At 39.4% G+C, this 25762-nt stretch overlaps 1 protein-coding gene across 1 annotated transcript in view; it reads left to right on the top strand.

The window, feature by feature from the left end:
• The first annotated feature begins 8947 nt into the window (after positions 1–8947).
• Positions 8948–25762, top strand: part of APPL1 (adaptor protein, phosphotyrosine interacting with PH domain and leucine zipper 1) — a 40411-nt gene continuing 23596 nt past the window's right edge. The window contains exons 1-7 of the mRNA XM_055343838.1: positions 8948–9336; positions 15029–15127; positions 16819–16878; positions 17735–17806; positions 20595–20682; positions 22095–22136; positions 22716–22774. Coding sequence (XP_055199813.1) covers positions 9283–9336; positions 15029–15127; positions 16819–16878; positions 17735–17806; positions 20595–20682; positions 22095–22136; positions 22716–22774 — 474 coding nt within the window. The 5' untranslated portion in view covers positions 8948–9282. The remainder of the gene's footprint in view (positions 9337–15028; positions 15128–16818; positions 16879–17734; positions 17807–20594; positions 20683–22094; positions 22137–22715; positions 22775–25762) is intronic.

Below are 25762 nucleotides of genomic sequence, written 5' to 3'. Positions count from 1 at the left end.
CCTCTCTCTGAAGAGATGTCCTGGGACACCTGGGTGGCTCAGTGGTTTGAGAGTCTGCCTTTGGTTCAGGTCAGGATCCTGGGGTCCTAAGATAGAGTTCCACATCGGGCTCCCAGTAGGAAGCCTGCCTCTCTCTCTGTGTCTCTCATGAATAAATAAATAAAATCTTTAAAAAAAAGAGAGAGATGCCCTATTCCCTTATGTGAGCTCTGACATCTCATGCATGCCAGGCTGCCTTCCTACATAGAAGCCTTCCTTACCCCACTAAAGCACCTGTAGTCTGTTCTACGTACTTCCTCAAACACAAAACCCCTTCTCTCCCTGCTTGGGTTCTGACTCTCCACATTTATCTACTCTCTATATGGGTGCTCTCTTCAGCCCACTCAGGCTCTGAGATTCTACACTAAGCTGCCCTTCTTCATAGATATTCCCCTTACTCCTTGCTTTCTGAAATCCTGCACCAGGTTCCCAACCTACATAAAAGTCTTCCTTGTCGTACCTGGACTCCAGAAGTGCCCTCTCACACAGATGCTCTCCTCACCTGACGTTTCCTCCTGCATCCTTTCCCTAGTTGCCTCTCCACCAAAGTAGCCTCTGTATCCCTCCTGTGCTCTAACACCCACCTATGAAGACATCCTCTTCATCTTACACTGGCTCTGACACCCCACATGAGGGTAACCCTTTGTGGGGGTCCCTCCTTACCTTGATTGGACTCCCATCCCATGTTCTGGGCCCTTGGGGCTCACCAATCTTGCCCAGACTCCTACTTCATTTGGCCCCACCAAATGGCATGAGGACTGAATTATTCAGGAAGGGAAGAGGAAAAAATCATACAACTGTTTTTACGTGAACTCATTGTCTTCCATTATTAAGACATTGCTTTTGACCCTGTACACAGGATGTGATTTAGCTAAATTACTGATGTAATTTTTCCTTTTAATCACAGTATTTAAAAAAAATATGGAGTTTATTATTATAGGCCACAAGGCTTTATGTGAACTAGTCTCCTCTTCCTCCCTCTTCCCCCTCGGACTGTCTCCCCAGGCTGTTCCTTTCTGCCACCCTGGTCTCTATGAAATTCTTTTTTTCATTTGTATTAAGTATAGTTGACATACAATGTTATATTCTTTTCAGGTGTAAAACACATGATTTCACAATTCTATACATTATGCAATGCTCATCATACTAGGTGTAGTTACCATCTGTCACCAAAGTAATTGCGATATTATTGACTATATTCTTTATGCTGTACTTTTCATCTCTGTGACTTATTTTATAACCAGAAGTTTGCATCTTTTAATCTCCTTCACCTATTTCTCCCATCTCCCAACCCTTCTCCCTTCTGACAACTTTCAGTTCATTCTCTGTGTTTATGAGTCTATTTCTGGGTTTTGTTTTTTTGTTTGTTTTAGATTCTACATATAAGTGAAATCATATGGTTTTGGTCTTTATTTTTTCACTTAGCATAATACCTTTTCAGTCAACCTGTATTGTCACAAATGGCAAGATCTCACTCTTTTTTATGGTTTATTCTTTTTTATACATTGTATATGTATATAATGTATCTTCTTTATCAATTCATCTATCAATGGACACTTAGGTTGCTTCCATATCATGACTATTGTAAATAATACTGCAGTGAACATAGGGGTGCATATATCTTTTTGAATTAGTATTATTTTCTTTGATATCTTTCTTAGATACCTATCTTAGGTATCTTTCTTACATATCCAGTAGTGTGATTACTGGATCATATAGTATTTCTTTTTTTTTAATTTTTTTTTAAGATTTTATTTATTTATTCATGATAGACAAAGAGAGAGAGAGAGAGAGAGAGAGAGAGAGAGAGCAGAGACACAGGCAGAGGGAGAAGCAGGCTCCATGCAGGGAGCCCAATGCAGGACTTGATCCCGGGACTCCGGGTCCACGCCCCGGGCCGAAGGCAGGCACTTAAACCGCTGAGCCACCCAGGCTGCCCACATACAGTATTTCTAATTTTAATTTTTTGAGGAACCCCCATACTGTTCTCTGTAGTGTTTGCACCAATTTACATCTCGACTAACAGTACATGAAGGTTCTCTTTTCTCTACATCCTCACTAACACTTGGTATTTCTTTCTTTCTTTCTTTCTTTCTTTCTTTCTTTCTTTCTTTCTTTCTTTCTTTCTCTCTTTTTCTTTCTAAGATTTTATTTATTTGAGAGAGAGAGAGAGAGAGAGCATGAACTGGGGGAGAGGCTTAGGGAGAAGCAGGCTCCCCGCTGAGGAGGGAGCCCAACACAGGACTCAATCCCAGGACCTGGAGATCTCAACCTGAGCCAAAGGCAGACACTTAACCCACTGAGTCACCCAGGCACCCCATTCTTTTCTTTTCTGTTCTTTTATTTTCTTTTTTCATTCTTATCTTTTTGATACTAGTCATTCTGACAGGTGTGAGGTGATATCTCATTGTGGTTTTGATTTGTATTTCACCAATGATTAGAGATATTGAGCATCTTTTAGCGTGTCTGTTGGCCAGTAATGTCTTCTACACCAAAGTAAAAAGTTTTGAACAGCAAAGGAAACCAGCATCAAAACAAAAAGGCAACCTACTGCATGGGAGAAGATATCTGCAAATGATTTCTCTGTGATGGGGTTAATATCAAAAAAATATAAAGAATTTATACAACCTAACACCCCCAAAACCCAAATAGTCCAATTAAAAAATGGGCAGAGGACCTAAATAGACATTTTTCCAAAGAAGATACACAGATGGCCAACAGGCACTTGAAAAGATGCTTTATGCAATTCTTAAAACAGTCTGGGACACTCCTGGCTTAGGGCTGAGGGCCTCTGCCTTGGTGGTTCCTCTTTCTGGAACACTTTTTCCCGAGATGTCCCCATCACTTACTCCAGTGACACCTTCAAGTTTTCTGTTTAGATCTCACCTCAATAAAGTCTACTCTGATGAGCCTGTTTATTTTTATTTTTAAAGATTTTATTTATTTATTCATGAGAGACACACAGAGAGAGAGGCAGAGACATAGGCAAAGAGAGACATAGGCTCCCCACAGAGAGCCCGATGCGGACTCGATCCCCAGATGGCAGGAACATGCCCTGAGCCAAAGGCAGATGCTCAACTGCTGAGCCACCTAGTCGTCCCTGATGAGCCTGTTTAAAATTGGAACTGCCTCCAAGCCTATTTTCCCTGTTCTATTTTTCACAGACTTATTGCTTTTTAATATACTATGCTCCTGTTTATTATGTTTGGTTTTTTTGGTCTGCCTTTCTTCCCAACATTCCCAATAAACTTTAGTTCCACAAGGGCTGGGATTTTTTAATATTTTGTTCATTACCTAATAAATATTTGTTGAATGAAGACAGCCATTTCCTGAAGCAGTATGAATCCCAAAACTAAATTCAGAGCACCATCTAGTGTTCTTGGAAGGAGGAGCTTGCTATTTAACCCTGAGACTCTTGCATTATCAGCCATGGGAAAAACAGTACTGGTTTAATCAATTTGCACTTATTCTATTTTTTACTGCCCTCTGTGGTTCTGTGAAAATTAAAATGATTATAATGATTAAACAGTCATGGGATATATTAACTTCTCTAAGAGTAATCTCTTCTCCACTGACTTACCTGTTGCTCCTCGAATTCCTCAGGGTTAAAAGTGTTCTAAGCCGCCTGATGTCTTAGGGCATCTAAGTCTTAGGGCATCTCTCCTTGCCCACTTCCAAAAAACAAAACAAAACCAGAAAAAAACCAAAACACAAAAACAAGGTAATAATAACCTTTGGTTTTTTTGGTACCTATACCATTTCTCCAGAACAATCACAATATATATTTGTTGATTTAAAAGTATTTGTTTTGGCCTCAAAAGCCCCTAAATCAAAGTGATTTCAAACACTAGCAAGGGTGATAATACTGTTTAAAATAGTATCAGGATTCTGTAGGATAATGAGCACAGTCTTCTGATTTAGAAAATATTGGTTTCTTTAGATATGATAAAGAGGAAAAATGAAGAAAAGGAAAGCTGTTTTAAAAGCATTAGAGAATAGGGCAGCCCCAGTGGCGCAGCAGTTTAGCACCACCTGCAGCCCAGGGTGTGATCCTGGAGACCAGGGATGAAGTCCCACATCCGGCTCCCTGCATGGAGCCTGCTTCTCCGTCTGCCTGTGTCTCTGCCTCTCTCTCTCTCTCTGTGTCTCTATGAATAAATAAATAAAATCTTTTTTAAAAAGGTTAAAAAATAATAAAAGAATTAGAAAATAAATAAAAGCATTAAAGGAGAGCACCTGGGTGGCTCAGTTGGTTAAGGTCATGATCCCAGAGTTCTAGAATCAGGCTCCATGTCAGGCTACCTGCTCAGCAGGGGAGTCTGCTTCTGCCCCTCCCCCCACTCATGCTCTCTCTCTCTCTCTCTCTCTCTCTCTCTCTCTCAAATAAATAAAATCTTAAAAAAAAAAATAAAAGCATTAAAGGGGCAGGGCTTTTGGGTGGCTCAGTTTGTTAAGCACCTGACTCCCGATTTTGGCTCAGGTCATGATCTCAGGGTTGTGAGATGGAGCCTTGAGTAGAGCTCCATGCTCAGCTGGGAGTCTGCTTCTCTCTCTCTCTATCTCTCTCTCTCCCTCAAAGCTCGCTCCCCCCTGCTCACAAGCTCTCTCTCTCAAATGAATAAATGAATCTTAAAAAAAAAATAAGGCATTAAAACATTTAATATTTAGGGCACCTGCTGGCTCTGTGAGAAGAACATGTGACTCCGGGGTGTGAGTTCAAGCCCCATGTTGGATGTAGAGATTACTTATATAAGTAAATAAACTTTTAATGGTAATTAATGAAAAGTAGAAAAGTAGAAAAAAATAAAAGCAGTTGGTCCTTGCTGCTTATCCACCTCAGAACTTTTGATTTTACCTTCCAATTGCCCAAAGCTTTCCCCAACTCTACCACTGGTTCTAATGTTTCAAAGTAGATAGAAGAGACTCAAGTTCCCAAGATACCAATTAATATACTCATTTCTTGAACTGGATTCATTTCAGCTGGATGTTAGAAAACAACTGGGGATCCCTGGGTAGCTCAGCGGTTTGGCGCCTGCCTTTGGCCCAGGGCGCGGTCCTGGAGTCCCGGGATCGAGTCCCGCATCGGGCTCCTGGCATGGAGCCTGTTTCTCCCTCCTCCTGTGTCTCTGCCTCTCTCTCTCTCTCTCTATCATAAATAAATAAATCTTTAAAAAAAAAGAAAACAACTGAATTATCTATTAAATGAGTCACATTAAGGAGTGATCAGGTAAATCCAGAATTATTTACACTATACATTATGAATATGAATTCCTCTATTTCAGATTAAGGGAATTCTTAAGGGTATACTTGTGAGCAGGAGGATTCCCAAGCTCTTTCAGGTGATTCTAGAAATGGTGTCCCTCTCACCATCCTCAGCTGGAACCAAAAGCCCTTTTCCTAAATGTTTACATGATTCTGTAAATTTTCTAAAATACAAGCTTATTTAGGAAAAAAAATGGTTATTCTCCTTTTTAAGACAATTTTATTTATTTACTTTATTGTTTTTTTTAGAGGAAGGAGGGGCCAGAGGGAGAGGAAGAGAGAATCATAAGCAGGCTCAATGGCTAGCACCAAGCCCCTAGGGGGCTTCACCTCACGGCCCTGAGATCATGACCTGAGCGGAAATCAAGAGTTGGACACTTAGCTGAGTGAGCCACCACAGGATTTTATTTTTAAGTAATTGCTACACCCAATATGGGACTTGAACTCAAAATCCTGAGATTAAGAGTTACATGCTCTACTGATGGAGCCAGCCAGGTGCCCCTGCTTATTCTCCATTTTGGATAGAGACTTTTAACATGTGGTTTGAAGATTATCTTTGGACTTATCTGGGCAGATTCCCGGCCCCACCTCTGACCAGCTGCATTAGAATCTTCCAGCTGAGCTCAGTAATCTGTACCCTAACAACTTCCCTGAGATAACTTTTGCATGTGGGTGAGTTTGATAACCACTGACCTATGGAGATAATTTTGAAAAGTAAAGCTCCAGCATCATTCAAGTTGTTGGGTTCTTTCCTATTACAGACCACAGACCAGAACTTCAAGGAGTGTCATGTAAAAACCTAATTATAAGAAGATCAAATATAATTTTAGGAGGCTAATAATTAACAAATCTATTTACAAGATTATATGTCCTTTTGTTGTAAATTATATGGAAACATCTCAATGAATTATATGTGTGAAACATCTCAAAGGATTCTTTAGTGGGTGTTGTTTAATCCTGCCTTTCCTTTCATAAAATTAACCAGCTGTCCAAATTTTTTCTATCCTACCCACAGCAGCCCCCCAGGCATTTTCAGAGATAGCCTCATTTCCTGTATAAAAGGAACTGAGCTTGGTCAACTGTACAAAATGTAGGCTGATTGAAGTGGTTACCAAAGGAGACTGAATTCTTTAGCTTTAGAAATGTTTTAAAAAGGGCAGCTCTGGTGGCACAGCGGTTTAGCGCCGCCTGCAGCCTGGGGTGTGATCCTGGAGACCCGGGATCGAGTCCCACATCGGGCTCCCTGCATGGAGCCTGCTTCTTCCTCTGCCTGTGTCTCTGCCTCCCTCCTCTCTCTCTCTCTCTCTGAATAAATAAGTAAAATATTAAAAAAAGAAATGTTTTAAAATATAGTAAATACAATAATCTTTTTGGATGAAGAGAATATATAGTAGCTTAAAGGTAGAGGATTCAAAAAGAAGGCCTGGTAAGATTCTTTCTAGTTTTATTATTTGACTAAGCTGCCTCTCCGTCTAATTGAATATCAACTTGTTTTTATTTGTTTCATTTTTTTAAGGTTCCTCCAAGTCTGTTTCATTTTTAATTGCCTAAACCTGGCAAGAATTCCTTGCCACTCCCTGATGGCTGCTTGAGAATCCTTTACAAAAATACAGTCAAGATGCACGTCAATACAAATAAGGGAAACCACTTAACTTGATGATGATACACTACCCAGATAACTCAGATACCTAACAGAATTTTTCATTGAATTGTTTGGTTTGGCCAAGTTAACTGGCTAAACCCCTCAGTTACAACATATAATTATTCTTCTTTCTTACACTTGTTTTTACTTGTTACTTACTCTTGATTCTTATCAATTGCTACAACCTTCTTCATTTATAAGCTCAATCACAGTTCAACCAAGAAGGTCACTTGCCTTGAAAAACCTTTCTTCTTTAGAGCCAGGTTGCATGCCACTGTGCTTACAGGATAGAAAACAAATATCAAAGGAAAGAGTTGGAATCTGTACAATGCTGAGAACTTTAAAGCAGTTGAGAACCAGTAACACTAAGAACTGATTCCAAACCACCTTTCAAAAACTAAAAATCTCTTCCTGAGGGTGAGTAGTTGATAAACAATATAAGGGGAAAACCCTTATTTAAAGCTTATGACATGAAGGATAATTCTGTGAAACAATGCTGCAATCTACTTGGTAAAACTTTTAAAACTAGATTTTATCTTTTAAGAGATCATGGGAAAAATCTAGCATTTCAGTTTAAAATCCATAACTTCCGTTCCTGTTCCCATATTTGGGTTTGTTCTGCTATATCTGGATCTATTCCAGTGTGTCTGTGGAACCAGACAACTAATAATCTTTACTCAGCATTTCTTTCTTTCTTTTCTTTTTAAAGACTTTATTTATTCATGAGAGATACAGAGACCCGGGCAGAGGGAGGAGAAGCAGCCTCCACGCAGGAGCCTGATGCAGGACTTGATTGGGAACTCTGGGATCACGTCCTCAGCTGAAGGCAGACGCTCAGCCGCTGAGCCACCCAGGCGTCCCTTTACTCAGCATTTCTTATGGAATGGATTGATTGGATTAATGGCTAGAGTTTTATTTATTTTGAAGATTTTGGATTTTTTTTTTTTTAATCTCTACACCCAATGTGGGACTCAAACCCACAGCCTGGATATTGGGAATTGCATGCTTTAGGAACAGAGCCAGCCAGGTGTTCCTAACGGCTAGAATTTTACAAGACACTTATGATTTTGCCATTTTCTTTGCATACTGATGAAAACTTTTTGTGACTCTATAGAGAAATACATGTGAGGTTGGGGAAGGAGGACAAAGAACCAGGAATTCTAACCCAGACCAGGTTTTGGAATCAGAGCTTCACTCTTCTTTACTGTAAAATTAGAGGCTGAAGAAGCTCTTGAAAACTTCTTCCACAACTTTTTGATCTAACAGATATGCCTATCAGTTACCCACATAATTAACCAGTGTGTGCTAAACTTTTAAAGATGTTTTCTGGGCAGCCCGGGTGGCTCAGCGCTTTAGCGCCTGCCTTTGGCCCAGGGCGTGATCCTGGGGACCCAGGATGGGGCCTGCTTCTCCCTCTGCCTGTGTCTCTGCCAATCTGCCTCTCTCTCTCTCTCTCTCTCTCTCTGTCTCTGTGTGTCTTTCATGAATGGATGAATAAAATAAAAAAAAATCGATTTAAAAATAAAAAAATAAAAGATGTTTTTGTTTGTGATTTGTAACAACTACTGAAGTCTGAATTGAGGCACTATAGCCCTTCCAGGCCAGGTAAGAATCGATGAATTGATAATAAAGTCCCATGTTTTTAACTGAATATACTGATATCCAAGTGCCCAGAAATATAACTGCGAGTCTACCGTCCATAAATTTACGGGGAAGCCTGCTAGTGACCCAGCTTGGGATCCCACAGCCGGCTGAGCTGGCCAGCACCGAGTCGCCGGGAGGGTGGGGGTGGGGGTGGGGAGCAGACTGGATGCTGCGGGCAGGGTTGCGAAGGTTATAATTGGAGCAAGAAAGGCCCCCGGCAGTAGGGCCTCTTCCGTGGTCTCTGATGAAATGTTGCAGGAGGAGTAAAGACACCCCAAACTCCCCGGGGTGGTGGTCCTCAGACGAGGCTCTGGTTCGCTGAAAGGCGAGGGACGGTCCCCCACAATTTCCACCAACAGGCGCGCGCAGGGCGGACGGTCGCAGCGAGCAAGCAGCGCCACCCCCGAGCCCGCCGCTCACCACAGCACCCAGAGCCGCGAAGGAACCTCCGGGCTAGCCCCGCCGCGCTGACGGGCGTCGCTGCGAGCCAATGGGCGCGCTGGGAGGCGGGGCAGGGCGGCCGAGGGGGCGGGATTTCCCGCGCGGCCGCTCGGCGCCTGGCGAGAGCGGCGCGGGCGGCGACGGCGGCCGCGCCTGCGAGAGAGGGCGGGTCGGGGTCAGCTGCTGCAGGCGGGCGGGCGCGGCGAGCTGTGGGCGGCTGCCGTGTCTCCTGCCGCCGCCCTCCCTCCGCCACGATGCCGGGAATCGACAAGCTGCCCATCGAGGAGACGCTGGAGGACAGCCCGCAGGTGAGGCGCGGGCGGCGGCGGGAGGCGAGGGAAAGAGCAGGGCGGGCCGACCCCAGGCCTGGCGCCGCGGCGGCCGCAGGTGCCCGCCCCGGCCCAGGTGGGCGCCGCCGTCCAGTGTCCCCGCCCGTCGCGGGCCGCGCCCCGGGTCGCCGCGGCCCGGCCGCCAGCCCGAGGCCCGCGTGGGCCTGCGCCTCTGGGCCGAGAGAGCCACCCGCGAGGTCTGGGACGTCGGCGGGCGGCGGCCGAAGCTCCGCCGCCGGCGCTCGTGGGCCCGGCGGTCACGTACGTTCGCGGGGGCTCCCTTGTATTTGACGAAAGGTGCGTTTTCATCGCCGTCATCTAAGGTCGCAAATTCCGATCCTGGGATCTCTTCGGAGGAAATGCAGAAGGAGGAAAAAAATAGAAAAATAAAACAGCACCCCCACACCCCACCCCCTCACCCCCCGTAGACTATTCCACGACCCCTGAGCAAGCCCTTAGGGAAGGAAATGGGTAGTGTTCCTTCAGGAGTTGCAGGAACGCTGCTGATTTACCCGCGGGGAGAGTCCTCGGCGAAGCCCGTCCTGTGCCTCGGAGCCTCCCCGCGGACTGTGTCCCGCGTCGTGGCCGCGGCTGTGGCCGCTGTCGCTCGAGCTGTGCGCGGCTGGTGGCGGACGGCGCCTTCGCGGCGGCACGACCAACTGCTGCGCGGAGCGGTGCAGACTTGGCCCTTAATAAACTCATCAAAATAAAAGCCCCGTGTTTTGTGCTCGGGAGGGGGGTGGGAGGGGTAATGCTAAGGCGGTCGCTGGAGCCCCGAGACGGTCCAGGCAAACCTAGCGATTTGTTAACGTGTGTCGATAATCGAAGAACGAAATGAATTACGTTTAAAATTACGTGTTGGTAGGGCGCTGTAACTTGCGTTGGGAGACCTCATCCTCAAAGCCCGTCTCCTACCTACACAAGTGATTTAAGCGATTTAGGACCAGGTTGCTGGTTGGCCCGCTCTGAAATGGTGTGCATTCACAACTACCATTGCATACATTTCACGCGTGTCCTGACGGTTTAATATGGCCCCAAAAGATGAGGAAGAAGGGGCTAGGCCCCCCTGGCCTGTGTGACACGTCTGCTGTGACTTTGTGCCAATTTTAATTGCCAAGTGGAAGTCGGGCTCTGATTGTGGAATTGATTTTTTTTTCCCCCCATGCCGAAGGTTATCTTCACAGGCCAGTTGTTTGCTGGTAATGTACTCTTATCAGCCTGAACTGACAGAGAGAAACCCGCATCTTGCTTTATCTTGACTGCCAGAATAGCTAGTTCAAATTCTTTTTTTTTTTTTTTTGCTAGTTCAAATTCTTATTGATATCTGAAGTATAAAGTTAGGAGATGTATTTGTTTCAGATGTTTTGTAAAGGTTTTGTGGTACGTGTTGGTCAGGTGCACTTTGTCATCTTACTTTTATTATGTAAGGCTCAACAGGTTGCTGTACCTTTTCTTACCTGGCCTGGTTTTTATAGCCCATAAATCTTACACGCAGGCCACAATGGGTGCCCTTGCCATGACTTGTGAGGAGGATAAAATGTGACTCACCTAATTTCTTGAACTTTTCACACAGTTTACAAATTGAGCATTCTTTTTTTTTTAATTAAGTATGTGCCATATTAGTATCAGTTTTATAGTAATTTTTTAATGAAATAGCTGCCTTGATACTCTTTCAGTTTCTTTAAGTGATAACTTGAACTAGGTACTTTGGAAAATTAGGATAAATGGGATTTAGAAAGGGAAGACGTGGGACAGGTGGGTGGTTCAGTGGTTGAGTGTCTGCCTTTGGCTCAGGGCAGATCCCGGAGTGCCGGGATTTGAGTCCTGCATCTGGCTTATTGCATGTAGCCTACTTATCCCTCTGCCTCTCTCTGTGTGTCTCTCATGAATAAATAAATAAAATATTTTAAATTAAAAAAAAAAAGGGAAGATGCCTGGAAGTAATACTTAGGGAAAACTTGTGGTACGATGGAAAGCCCTGGATTCTGGGATTTAGGATATAAGGGTTTTAGTCTTCACTGCCACTTCACTTTAGGACAAGTCACTCAACTTCTCGGAATCTCAGCTGTTATAGTGAATGTTTTTATTTTTATTATAAAAGATTATAAAAGACATAGTCATGAAAGAAAGAAAAATTGGAAGGTACAGGAAACAGTTACCTGTCCTGCACCCAGCAGCAAACCCTGTTAACTGTGTTTGTGTTTCCTCATTTGCTTTTATATGTTTTAATGTAATTGAAGTTATATTGTGCATAACAATTTTTAATCTGCTTTAACTTAACATTGTAGTGTTAAGCATGTTCATGTATTCTGAATAAAAAAATTTAAAGGCTGCATCTTTTTTTTCATGTGACTTAACAGCTGTCCTACTGTTGGACTTAAAGTTTTTCATAAGTTTTGTTTTTACATATAGGACTGAGGTTAATGCTTTGGGGCATAAATTTTTGTCCTCATTTGGAATATTTATTTAGGATAGAGTCCAGGAAGTTGAGTAGCAAAGCGTATGAAAACTTTTAAAGTTCCTGGTATAGAGAAGTTTTTATTTAGATCATTAGATCCTAATCAGAAGTGGTCTGCCAGTGCTGAGTAAAAAAGGTAGAGCCTGGGGTCATGGAAGACTATCCTAAGTTGCGGTTATCCATTTTTAGTTTTGATTTATAGTAACTGGGTATTAAAATAGATGGCAGTTTGCAAGTTCAAATCCAGTTGATTGGACATAAACATCTTTAGAATTATCTCCCATTCTGCAAAAGCTTATGTTATTTATTGAAACAGAAAATCTTTAAGGCTACGCTAGATGTCTTGTTCATACTTAAGTATTGTTTTGGAGATCTGGAGCAAAATGAAACTTTCTAGTTAAGAACAGATACGATCTTTTAAAAATAATTGATTTTATGTGTAGATAAATATCAGTAATTGAACAATGCTAGAACTATGAAGATGAAACTAGTTCCAGCTGAGGACTTCCTTCTTTGATGTAATATGGAATGTTCTCAGATTATGAAACATACTTTTTTTTTTTTTTCCACATTTTATCATGTCTGATAGTGAGATATGTGCCCCTTACAGTTGATAATGTTTGATTTGATTCGGTTGCAAATGTGTACTCATGGTTGGTTGTCCTAGTGGTATGACTGGTCAAGTGCAGCCTTTCAGCATTCGACCAACTCAGTTTAACAACCACTTGAATGACCTTGAGTCCTGTTTGTTGTCTGAAAATACTCCTTTGACGCCTGCTGGAATGAAGCAGGTACCACCATCACCATTTGTTGAGTGGGTATCGGTGGTTTGGAAGAAAATATTGGGGACTAAAGTGGAGCACTTATAAGAAACATTTGTCACCCCCCATGGCACAGAACAATACTGGATGAGAAAACAAGGATATTGATGATTCTTCTGTCAAAAAGTGACTCACAGGAATTGAACTCTGAAGAAATGTTAAGAGTATATTAAATTTATGCTGTTTGTGTTCCTTTTATGTTCATATTAGTTGTATATAAAATTCTGTCTAAAGGCCCATTTCCACAAATATAAAGTAAAAATTGCAAGACCTAAATCATATCTTAATTGCTGGCATTGTTTTGTTTTAGAAGTATTTAAAAATGGTGCAGGGAGTGCCTGGGTGGCTCAGGTTGGTTAAGCATCTGACTCAGTTTCAGCTCAGGTTGTGATCTCCTGGGTTATAGGATCAAACTCTGAGTCAGGCTCCACACTCAAGTGGATTAAAGATTCTCTCCCTCTGTCCCTCCTCCCACTCATAAATATGCATATATTTTTAAAATATTTTATTTATTTATTCATAGAGAGAGAGAGAGAGAGAGGCAGACACACAGGCAGAGAGAGAAGCAGGCTCCATGCAGGGACCCTGACGGGGGACTCGATCTGGGGTCTCCAGGATCACACCCTGGGCTACAGGCGGCGCTAAACCTTAGCTGCGCCACTGGGGCTGCCCTCAAATAAATCTTTAAAAAAATGGTGCAGCTCACAGTGGATGCCATCAGAGATTCAATGAAATGGGACCATATTGATGTACTTTCATAGAGTGCTAACTAGATACTAGATTTATTTATTTATTTGTTTGTTTATTTATTTATTTATTTTTGAAGATTTTATTTATTCATGAGAAGCACAGAGAGGAGAGAGAGAGGCAGAGACACAGGCAGAGGGAGAAGCAGGCTCCATGCAGGGAGCCCGAAATGGGACTTGATCCCGGGTCCTCAGGATCACGCCCTGGGCTGAAGGTGGCCCTAAACCGCTGAGCCACCAGGGCTGCCTTAGATACCAGTTTTAAATAGAGAACCGGTTTTAACCCTATGGCGCTAAGGAGGTCTTTTTAAATTAAATCCACGATAGGTTTTTATATAAATGTGTAATTCCTTGAATTAGAATATTAATTTGGGGGAAACAATGAAATGGCAGATTTTTCTTAAGAGTGGCACTAGTCAAACAAGATTTTTTGGCTTGCTTTTTCTACCTAAAATAGCTCTGTGGGGAATAGGAGTGGGGCACAGAGCTAAAGAATGAAAAGATTTTGTCAGATCTAAATCTTGGGCATGGGGAAATAGAAGACTGACACTATGGACTTCATACACAGGCATAATGATTTTGTGCCTCCCCTCCCCCACCCTTTTTAAACTGTGTTGACTTAGCTTCCTTTTCTGAAAATAGGAAGCTAAGGAATAAGTTGACTTTTTTTTTTTAACTACCTTCTAAGAATGAAATATTTTTAGAATAAAAATACAAGGTCATCTTTTAGGTTTTAAAATGCGGTTATCTCAATAGTTATTGAAATTTTAATTCTTTATCTTTGGGATGTGAAAAGGTGAGTATATCTTGCCTTGATATGCTGAGTTTTCTCATGTCTGATCTTTTTTATTGATAGTATTAACATTTATTTACAAATTTTCCCCCTTAAGAGGAAATGCTTATTGTGTTAAAAAAAAAAAACAACAACATAACAATTTAGGTAAGTATAAAGAAGAAAAAAAATCTCAAATTCTGTACTCATAAAATCCTACTTAGCATTTACTAGGCCATGTTGGGGATGGGTACTATGTTTTTTTTTTTTTTTTTTTTGGGTACTATGTTATTATTTGGATTAGAGTAAAAAGGGGTTTGGCACTGCTGTAAGAGACCATGGAAAAAAATAATATTGAGTTATCCTGAAATAAGACATTTAAAATATTTGTATAAGGAATACTGTTAATTTAACCGTGGATGTTTTTGTTGATCTTAGTTTAATTATAGGCTTTTTAATTCATAAAAATATACCTTTGTTGTTCCTTCTAAAGTTTATGTGATGGGGGCACCTGGGTGGCTCACTCAGTCAAGCATCCAACTCTTGATTTTGTCTCAGGCCATGATCTCAGTGTCATGGGATGGAGCATGCTTAAGATTCTCCATGCTCCATCTCCCCCTCCCCACCCCACCGCCAAATTAAAAGAAAAATAAATTTCGTGAGATGTAGTTGGAAAATCCCTCCATTTTAGTGAAGTGAAATTGAGAACAAAGAACCCCAACATCTTGGCATTACAATCAAAAGAGAGAAAATAGATTAAAACTCAGAATTATTAGAGCTCCAGTATCCTAGGATTTTTCCTTTCTTTAGAAAGTAATTTTCTATTTGATTTATATAATGGTTAATGTAAACCTATTGCTTTTATTTTATACAGACAAGGTCTTTACTGGGTGTATTTGAAGAAGATGCTACAGCTATTTCCAACTATATGAACCAGTTGTATCAAGCTATGCATCGGATTTATGATGCACAGGTAAAAACCTAAAGCCTGACTGCTTTTTAAAAATGACTCCTTAAGCCCATGAGGACAATATAGCTAGCATCTGCCTTGGTTACTGGTGCCTACACTATCCTGGGCTCATAGTAATAAATATTTGTTGAGTGTATGAATGAACTTTTAAGTAGTTTGTAATAGCTCACATTCCAATTGATAGAGTGTAGTTTGTAGCTCTACAAAAGAGATGAAGATTGAAGCATCTTCCCCTTTCCACCCAAACACAGGAAAAGCTTTCTTACTCAAGCTCACTGATTGTGATTTTTGCCTAAGATTTGATGGAAAACCCCATATTGTCAGCAGTGTTTTCCCTACTTGTGCTTTTAATCTTACGGAACACTGCCCCCTTTTTGAATAAAGAATTTGAAAGTCGTTTATGTTTAGTGAGAAGATAATAAAAATTAGATGTAACTCTGGGTACTAGAAGATGGATTTAAGAAGGGGATGACTAGATTTTTTTGTTGAGTAGGCTTAAGATTTGAGGCTATGTTTATATGACTTAATTATAAGCCTTAACAGCAACTTGGGTTCTGTGATAAGCTTTCTTTGGGATTAATTAAGTATACAGGTTTTTTTTTTTTTTTCCCCTCCTCATTTTATCTCCTTTCTGGACTCATTTTCATTATGTACTAAAAAGTTGATGTGAGGGGTACCTGGGTGGCAAAGTCAGTTTAAGTGTCCAACTCTTGATTTTTCGGCTCAGGTTATCATCTCAGGGTCATGATGAGATCAAGCCCCTGCATCTGGCTCTGCACTCAGCTGGGAGTCTGCTCGGGATTCATTCTCTCTGCTGCTCCCCCATCCATGTGTGTTCAATGTGTACTCTCTCTCTAAATAAATAGTCTTTTTAAAATGAATTTTTTAAAGTGGCTGTGATAGTTTTTAATTTTTTTTTCCTTTTGATTGGTCTCTCAAGATTTGATTTCTGACCACAGAGATTACTATGTAAAAGAAATGTTATATTTGTCACTAATATAATAATATAATATACTAATACATATATTTTTCATCACTGAAAAAACTTCAAAAAGTATTTTCTTCATATGGCTATGTTGCTGTATTTTATGATTGGGCTAACCATATTTTGGTTGTATGTTATTCCTTTTTGTTTTTTTTTTTTTTAAGATTTTATTTATTTATTCATGAGAGACACACAGAGAGACAGAGACATGGGTAGAGGGAGAAGCAGGCTCCATGCAGGGAGCCCGATACAGGACTTGATCCTGGGTCTCCAGGATCACACCCTGGGCCAAAGGCAGGCGCTAAACCACTGAGCCACCCGGGCTGTCTTGGTTGTATGCTATTCAATGCATTGGTCTAGAGTTAGCATCTAGAGGGAGGAATAATTTGTCATTAATGTAGAATCTCTTAAGATTTTGCTAAGATTATGTACAGTTTACTTTTAGCTTTCAAGCTTTAATGATATTTGATGCTGAATTTTTATTAACTAAGAAAAAAGTGTACACCTAGAACACTGCTGAATTCCTTGATGGTATCTATTTCATGGTTTGAGTTTCCCTTTAAAGTGCTTTAATGGTAGTTCCCTATCCAGTGATTTAATGAGGGGTTTAGAGAACATGTTGTATGATATATATGTTATCTTCAACTAAAACTGTTTCTTACTCAGTAATACTGTGTCAATTTGAATGCTGATTTTTTTTTCCCTACAGAATGAATTAAGTGCAGCAACACACCTGACTTCAAAACTTTTAAAAGAATATGAAAAACAGGTATCACTTATGAAAATTTTAAAAGCATAATTTAAAATATGCAGTGATACAGTATCTGTATAGATAGAATTTCTCATCAAGCATCCTAAGCTTTTTTGAATTTATAGAAAGTAATTTTGATATGCTATTGAAATTCCATTGTAGCTAATTTTATTTATTTTTTATTTTTATTTTTTATTTTTTTGCTAATTTTAATTACTTAATCTTCAGTAGAAGTTTTTTCATTGGCTTCTTTTTTACAAATGAAGAAACTGAGGCTTACTCAAAATTATACAGATGGTAATTGGAGGAATTAAAGTCAAACATCAGGGCAGCCCGGGTGGCTCAGCGGTTTAGCGCAGCCTTCAGCCCAGGGTGTGGTCCTGGAGACCCAGGTTTGAGTCCCATGTCAGACTCCCTGCATGGAATGGAGCCTGCTTCTCCCTCTTCCTGTGTCTGTGCTCTCCCCCGCCCCCCGTCTCTGTCTCTCCTGAGTAAATAAATAAAATCTTAAAAAAAAAAAAGTTAAACATCAAATCTTTAAACTTCTACTATGGTGTGCATCCCTATATACGATATTAATTAGTTGCTTAGCAAACATTATAATTAATGTTTATTAATTATGCAAACTATACTCTTATTAAATGACATTTTTAGAGCTTATTCAAAATTTTGGAAGTTATTTGAAGTTTCAGTTGACCCTTGAACAACACAGATTTGTACTACATGGGTCCACTTATGCATATTTTTTTAATATTCATGCAATTTTTCTAACTCCTGTTTGGTTTGAGGATCAGCTATTTTTAAAAATGTAAATTATAACATCAGTTACAAAAGACATACAGCACCTTTACGTCCTCTCTTTCTCATTTTTCAGCGGTTTCCATTGGGGGGTGATGATGAAGTTATGAGCTCCACTTTACAGCAGTTTTCAAAAGTTATAGATGAGGTAAGTGCTTATTTTGCTTGAGTAAATGGTCTTATAATTAAGTTATTCAAGTTGTTTAGCTTTTATTGGGAACTTGTATTATTATGATTACATGAGCAAATCTCTGTAAGATTACTGTTTAAAGGAGGATCTTCCATATTAGTGTCTGTCTCATATCTTAGTGACTGTCTCATAAAAATAGTATTTTGTCGATTAAAACAAATTTTTGGGAGGGATAAGCATAGACATGTACTCTTTCTCCTCCCAGTTTATGACATACTCAACCTTTCACTGTTTTATTTGATGTAGGCAAGGAGAGAAGAATTAAACTATGAGATATAACTAAGTTCCAGGTCTTTTTTTAATGCTTTGCTGTGATGACTAGTTAGAGAAACTAAGGGCTGATATTGGCTGTCTAGGATGGAAGGATTAATAAACTGAATGATAAAATATTGCTAGGAGGAAGAAGGGTGGTAAGAGCTGTTTGGGGAGTCCATAACTATTCTTAGCTGGTGCGATGAAAGCTCTTTTTACAGGAACCATTAGATAGTTCGGTCTTTTCTAGTCTCCTAACTGAAAATAATTTTTTGAAATATTCTAATAACTTTATTGTTGCAAAATATTGTCACAGTAGACCAATATAAAGAAGTATTTCTAAGAGATGGAATATTTTTATTGCGGTAAAATATACATAACATAAAATGTACCCTTGGTTACATTTAAACACTCACAGTATTGTGTGATCATCACCACTGATGTTCCAGAACATTTGCATCATCATCCCAAAGGAAACCTTGTGCCCATTAAGCAATCACTCCCTACTTCATCTCCCTTCAGCTCCTGGCAACCACAAATCTACTTTCTTGTATGGATTTACATGTTTTGGATATTTCATATAAATGGACTTATGTAATTTGTGGATTTTGTATCCGTCTTTTTTTACTGAGCATAATGTTTTCAAGGTTTATCTGTGTTGTAGCATGAATCAGTTTCATTCCTTATTTGGGTGAATAAAATTCCATTGTATGAATATACCACCTTTCATTTATCCATTCATAGTTGAGGGATATTTGAGTTGTTTTCTACCTTTTGGCTAGTAGTGCTACAGTGAGCATTTGTGTACAAGGTTTTTTTTTTTGAACACCAATTTTCAATTCTTTTGGGTATATAATCAGTGGGATTGCTGGGTCACATGGTAATTTTATGTTTAGTTTTTTGAGGAACTGCCAGACTTTTCCACAGCTTCTATACGCTTTTACATTCCCAGCAGTAATGTAGGGTTCTAGTTTCTCCACATTCTCCCCAACACTTAACTGTTTTTTCATTTATATTTTTATAACCATCTTAGGAGGTATGAAGTGGTAGCACATTGCAGTTTTTAATGTGCATTTTCTTGATGACTAATGATGTTGAGCACCTTTTTCTATGCTTATTGGCCATTTATATATCTTTGAAGAAATGTCTGTGATAGTCTCCCCTGTGCTCCCATGCATTGACCTCCCCCCCAAGTGGTTGCCTGAAACCATGGAGAGTATGGAACCCTATATATATATTCTGTGTTTTCCTATATATACATACATGTGATAAAGATTAATTTACAAATTAGGCACAGTAAAACTAATGGAATGAGAGAATACTAATAAAATAGAATTGTAACATTATACCGTAATAAAAGTTTTGTGAATGTGATGTCTCTCTCTCAAAATGTCATATTGTGCTGTACTTTCCTTCTTGTGATGATGTGAGATGATAAAAGGCCTTCATGATGAGATGAAGTGAGGGGAATGACGGAGGCACTGTGATGTAGTGTCAGGCTCCTGTTGGACTTCTGACACTCTGTCAGAAGGAGGATCATCTGCCTCAAGACTGTGTCTGACCTTGGGTAACTGAAACTCCAGAAGGCAGCACTGTGCTAAGGGGTGAGGGGGAGTACTTGATTCAGACCTTTGCCCATTTTTTTTAATTGGGTGGTTTATCTTTCATTACTGAGTTTAAGACTTCTTTATTTGAAAGACTATTTATTTATTTGAGAGACAGAGTGCACAAGCAGGGTGGGGAGGGGCAGAGGGAGAGGGAGAAGCAGACTCCTCACTGAGCAGGAAGCCCAATGTGGGGCTCAGTCCTAGGACCTTGAGATCATGACCTGCGCCTAAGACAGACATTTAACCAACTGAGCTACCCAAGCACCCAGGACTTCTTTATTCTAGATCCAAGTTCTTTATCAGATATGTGATTAGCAAATATTTTCTCCCTTTCTGCAGGTTGTGTTTTTACTTTCTTGATTAATCCTTTGCACAAAGTTTTTAATTTTGATGAAATCCAATTTGTATTTTCTTTTGTTGTTTGTGCTTTTGGTGTCATATGTAAGAAACCATTGCCAAATCCTAGGTTATCCTATGTTTTTTCCTAAGAATTTTATTTATTATTTTTATTTTGTTTAAAGATTTTATTTATCTATTCATCATAGACATGCAGAGAGAGGCAGAGACATAGGCAGAGGGAGAAGCAGGCTCCCTGCAGGGTGCCTGACTTGAGACTTGATCCCAGGATCTCAGTCCTAGGACCCTGGGATCACGACGTGAGCCAAAGGCAGATGCTCAACCACAGAGCTATACAGGCACCTCTTTCCTAAGAATTTTAAATAGATTTCTTTTTACTATGTAATATTTTGTAGTATATCACATGATTTTGAGTGTTTGCTTATGTAAAATGTATCAACATCTGTTTATTACATTTTTAATTTTCATAACACTGGCTAAATGTTTCTGTATAGTTATTTATTCACCCTTTTTGGTCTTCCTTTTACTAGCTTAGCTCTTGTCATGCAGTACTTTCAACGCAGCTTGCTGATGCCATGATGTTCCCAATTACCCAATTTAAAGAAAGAGATCTGAAAGGTAATGAAGTCAAGTTTATGTTTACTTTCATTAGCTGTCAGATCAATACTTGTAAAGTGCATGTTGCTGTATACCCTAACCATTTCTGAATACAGCTTGTACCACTGTAATGTGTCACTGGATATTTATAGGAGCTCCTGCTAGATGTTAAACTAGATATAGAATACTGATATGAATACAGTGTCACTTCTCTCGAGAAAGCCTAGAGAAGGAGATAGGTAAAATAGATAATTACGATATTCTATCTCTTATAATTAGGGAATGAACTAGGTAACGTGGGGCCTCAGAGGAGGGTGTCAGAAAGGTATCGCCAAGGATGTGACATGAGCATTGAACAAAGAAGAGGCATTTGCCAGGAGAAGAAAGTCATTGTTCTATTAGAGGGACTAGAAAGCACAAAGGTATGGGTTATAGAAATATACGTCTTATTTTGTGGTTGATGAAAAACAGTGTGGCTTGATGTGTTGGGGTGTGACAGGAGACAAATCTAGAAATAGATCATGCTGAAGATGTTGGACTTGAATTTGTAAGCAAAGAGAAAGTGGAGGCCAGTGGAGGCCCTTAAAAAGTAGACCTAATTCCTTTGTTTTTGGAAGATGGAATAGAGTGGATTTGATATCCAGGAAAACAGATTAGGCAGTTGTGAGAGCCCAATGAGTTATGACCAAAGCCTGACCTTTGACAGTGGCATAGGGGGTGTGCTTATGGGCTGCAGTGGCAGGAGGTAGGGGTACTGGCACATCTGGCAGCCCATGACTTAGTAGTTTGTGGTGGATTTTTTTCCCCATTTAGGATTATTAGGTGATAAAATGAGAGTTTTATAGAATTGGCTCTGCTTTCTCATAATTTACAGTCTCAGTCATAAAGACTTGTAGAGTATGTAGATAGAATAAAAACATTGAACTAATGTATCAGTGGATGGTAAAGTATTTAAATCATGCATGGAATAAAGACAAATGTATTTTAGAGATGGAGTTAATATTTATGGTAATACTTAATAATGGTCATTTCTAAGGTTAAGAAACAAGTTCTCAGTCTGAATGTCATGTCTTGTTAATTCTTTGTTTCTCAGATTCATCATTTGAACTCATTAAAGTCAATATCAAAAATGAATTAATAAGCTGGATGCTCGTACTAAGAATATTTGCATGTCTTAGAATTTGCAATTATTTTAAAATTTTTTTGTCATATAACTAATTTATGGCAAGTAGATCTGGTGATGTAACTGTTGCTAAGGATAGTGAATGTTCCACAGACTACCTGAAATACAGAATAACCTTCTCACTTTGGATGTTCAAGTATGAAATATTTGGAATTTGAATTATAGCTTAAGTGGCAGTTACTGTTTTCTAAACAAAATTTTAGATATTTCATAAATATGCTAAATTGAAACTATTCCTAAATTTTTCCAGAAATACTGACATTAAAGGAAGTGTTTCAGATTGCTAGTAATGGTAAGTTCTGAATACTTTACAGTTATTTTTCAGAGTGGTGCATTTCTTTATGAATACAAATCTGTGGCTATATTCTATGTAATAATTGAAAAAAAAAGGAACCTAATTAAAAATGAGTGAACGTTATGTAAAACAGTGCTGTTATTTAAGGTGCACTCTTTGGGCTACAAGAAAAATTTAAAAGGAAACTAAAATCTTGTGGTTTGCTGTCTTAATAATACTTTAGAAGTTGATACAATATTTTCCCTTCCTTGTTTTCCTATATATTCAAAAATTTTCTTTAATGAGCGTTTGCTACTTTTGTACTAAAAAATACTTTTAAAAACTTTTAGCGGAGTAGAGTCTCCTTAGAATTTTTTTTTTTTTTTACCAATTTAATAAGTAGAAAGATCCTTGGTGGGAAATTTGACTCTGGGAACATTTGGAGTGATATGTATGGTAAAGAATTCTTATTTTATTTTGAGAATTCTTGCTTTAGCATTTATTTGTTGGAATATGTACCTGTGAATACTATTTAAAGCATTTATAAGTTGTGCAAAGTACTGTTGTATTGTTGTTAATAGTTATTTTTTTTTTCAGACCATGATGCTGCAATTAACAGATATAGCCGGTTATCAAAAAAAAGAGAAAATGACAAGGTGTGATACATACTTACTCCTTCAGTATCAAAATTAATTGTTTCATTAGATTTTTTTTCACTAGTTTTTTCCTGTTTAAAAATAGCAGCCTGCAGTTACTTTGTATGTTTTGTTACATTGCCTTTAGTTTATTCTTTCCTTCTAGTTGTTTCAAAGCCTTTCTGATAATTATCAATTAATAAATCTCTTTGAATAGAATAAAATATTTTTCTGACAAAATTTGATAGACAGAACTATTCCAAAAATATAACTGATGCCCATTGTATAACATTGCTTCCTTTTGCTTTGTGTTTTGATAACATTGCATGTGTTCTGTTTTTGACTATGTATTCAGAAGTGTCTTTTGAGATAAAGTGGTTAGAAAGTTGAATTGTTGCATACATAATTGAATGAAATTCTGTTATGAGGACCTCCTCATTTACAGGGAATATATATATAGTTTTTGATACTTCTTCAGGGAGTGATATCCCGATGTATTTCACTGTATTTCAGGAGAAATGCATTTGAGCAAAGAACAAAGAACAAAATATTAACAAGTTCATCTAGATGCTCCTTAAAGGTCACTTCTTTCTCAGTGCCTAATCCAAGGCTTGATAACAAGACCTCCATTAGGGGTTTGTGAGTGAGGTAGTCTCTGCTGGTGTCTGTGGCCTTGGCTGCAGCTGCTGGTAGGTACACAGGGATCACTTGTGGGAATCCACAACTGGGTACAATTTACTATGCAACACCTACTGTGACATAGTAAAGGGAAAGTTTCTCACAGAGTTCAGTACAGAGAGCTTTCCATTTCTAATTTCACTGATAATTAGTGGTGCAAATATTGATAAAATATGTACATTTTGAGATCTACATTACTTTGTTACTTGCCTTAGAGAAGTAGTTAAAGGGTCTAGGAATAAATTTGTTGTTTTTGTTATTTCAGATAGTTTAAAAAAACATTTTTTTAAAGATTTAATTTATTTATTTATTCATGAGAAACACAGAGATGCAGAGACATAGACAGAAGGAGAAGCAGGCTCCTTGCAGCAAGCCTGATGTGGGACTCAATCCCAGGACCCCAGGATCACACCTTGAGCCAAAGGCAGACCCTCAACCATTGAGTCACTCAGGCGCCCCTAAAAAACATTGTTTTACCAACTTTGTTTTATTTGAAAAAATTTTGAGCATCTGCTATATGTCATGTACCAGGGGCAATAGTGTGAATAGGCTCCACTCCCACCTTCAGTGATTGAACCATACATACTTATCGAAGGCTTCCTATGTGAAGGTATGCAGCTGGACTAGATGCCAGAGTAAATGATGAAGAGAACACATGTATAAATACTAAGTACAATAATAAAAGTCTTAACAAAATGCTAGGAAAGAACAGCGGTTAACACTGGGGAATTGGGAAAGGCTGTACTTTTTAGGAGATGCTGTTTGCATTAAAAATGAGTGAGGGGGGGGATCCCTGGGTGGCGCAGCGGTTTGGCGCCTGCCTTTGGCCCAGGGCACGATCCTGGAGACCCGGGATTGAATCCCCCGTCGGGCTCCCGGTGCATGGAGCCTGCTTCTCCCTCTGCCTATGTCTCTGCCTCTCTCTCTCTCTCTCTCTCTCTCTCTCTCTCTGTATGACTATCATAAATAAATAAAAATTAAAAAAAAATGAGTGAGGGTCACTGGCATGGGATTGGGGCGAAGGCATTCCTAGAAGAAAAATAGCCTTTGCAGAAGCACATGGCAGAGTCCAGAGAATGCAGAGCTTAGGAGCACTGGTTCTGGAGTCAGACTGCTTGAGGACAAAGCTTTGCCATGTATTTGCCTGAGGTCACACTCCAGTTATTTAATTTCAAGCCTTTATTTCTCTATCAAAAAAAACCTCAGTAGTTGTAATGATGAAATGGGGGTAATACATGCAGGGTACCTGGCTTGTAGCAAGTTATCCTTAAATTCTAGCAATAATTATTATGATAATGGTGTGTGTCTGGACCATAGGATGTATTAGGGGCCAGATTACTATATTATGACTTTAAAACTTGAGTTAGAGTGGACAGCCTGCTTAAAAGAATTCTATTTAAAGGATTATAAGTAGGTAACACCATACAGTAGTGTTACAGGATAAAAATACTAATGGAATGTGAAGGGCAGGACTAAAGGTACCAGAATAGTTTGTAAAGACATTAGGAGAACCTCAGCCAAGGTAGTTGTTAAAAGGGGGGGAGGAAGGAAAACTTTTGGAAGATATTTTTTAAGTAGAATTGACAAGATTTATAGGTAGGAGGAGGAATCCAAAAGAAGTCTTATGATTCTTGAATGATGGGGTAGGTTTTGGAATACTTAAGAGAGCTAAGAAACAGAGGAACAGGCTTTGTGGGGAAGATAACTATATTCAGTTTTGTCCATGTCCAGCACATTTACACACACGTGTTCACGTGCGCACACACACACACATAAAGACCCCAGGTGGAAATGTGCTTCTTCTGACACTTAGGAGAGTGAAGGGCAAGAGATGAAAATTTGGGACTCCTTGGTGTATTGGAATATTCTTAGTACTTGATTTGGTATTCTAAGGAGAGCAAAAAGAGGGAATGGCCTGATGTATATTACATAATAAGTGCTCAGTAAATATTTGTCTGAATTCAAGAACTTAAAGGAGCACACATATTTTAATTGTGAGTGAAGGAAAACAAGTACAAGAGAGGAGGAGTAGCAAGGAGAGAACTGGAAGAGAGTATGCTGTGAACTGACCAAGATCAAAGACTAATGACTGAGCTAATAGCAAACCACTGTCTGCCTTTCCTCTGTGTGGCAGACTCCACCACACTAGTTTAGTTATTGTAACATTCTTAGCCATGTGCAGAGTTCTGCTTTAAATGTGCATTTGAAGATGGAGTGGTTGGTAGTAAGACAGTAAAATTAGCCATAATATAGGATTTCTACTATCTCACAAAATAAAGATGAATAGTTGCTGGTGATATACCTTTTTCCTTGGGTAGGCTCTTCCCTATA

The sequence above is a fragment of the Nyctereutes procyonoides genome, unplaced genomic scaffold (genome assembly GCF_905146905.1).
Source record: "Nyctereutes procyonoides isolate TBG_1078 unplaced genomic scaffold, NYPRO_anot_genome, whole genome shotgun sequence".
Classification (NCBI taxonomy): domain Eukaryota; kingdom Metazoa; phylum Chordata; class Mammalia; order Carnivora; family Canidae; genus Nyctereutes; species Nyctereutes procyonoides.
The sequence above is the reverse complement of the archived record's forward strand: the minus strand, read 5'-3'. Positions and strand labels throughout refer to the sequence as shown.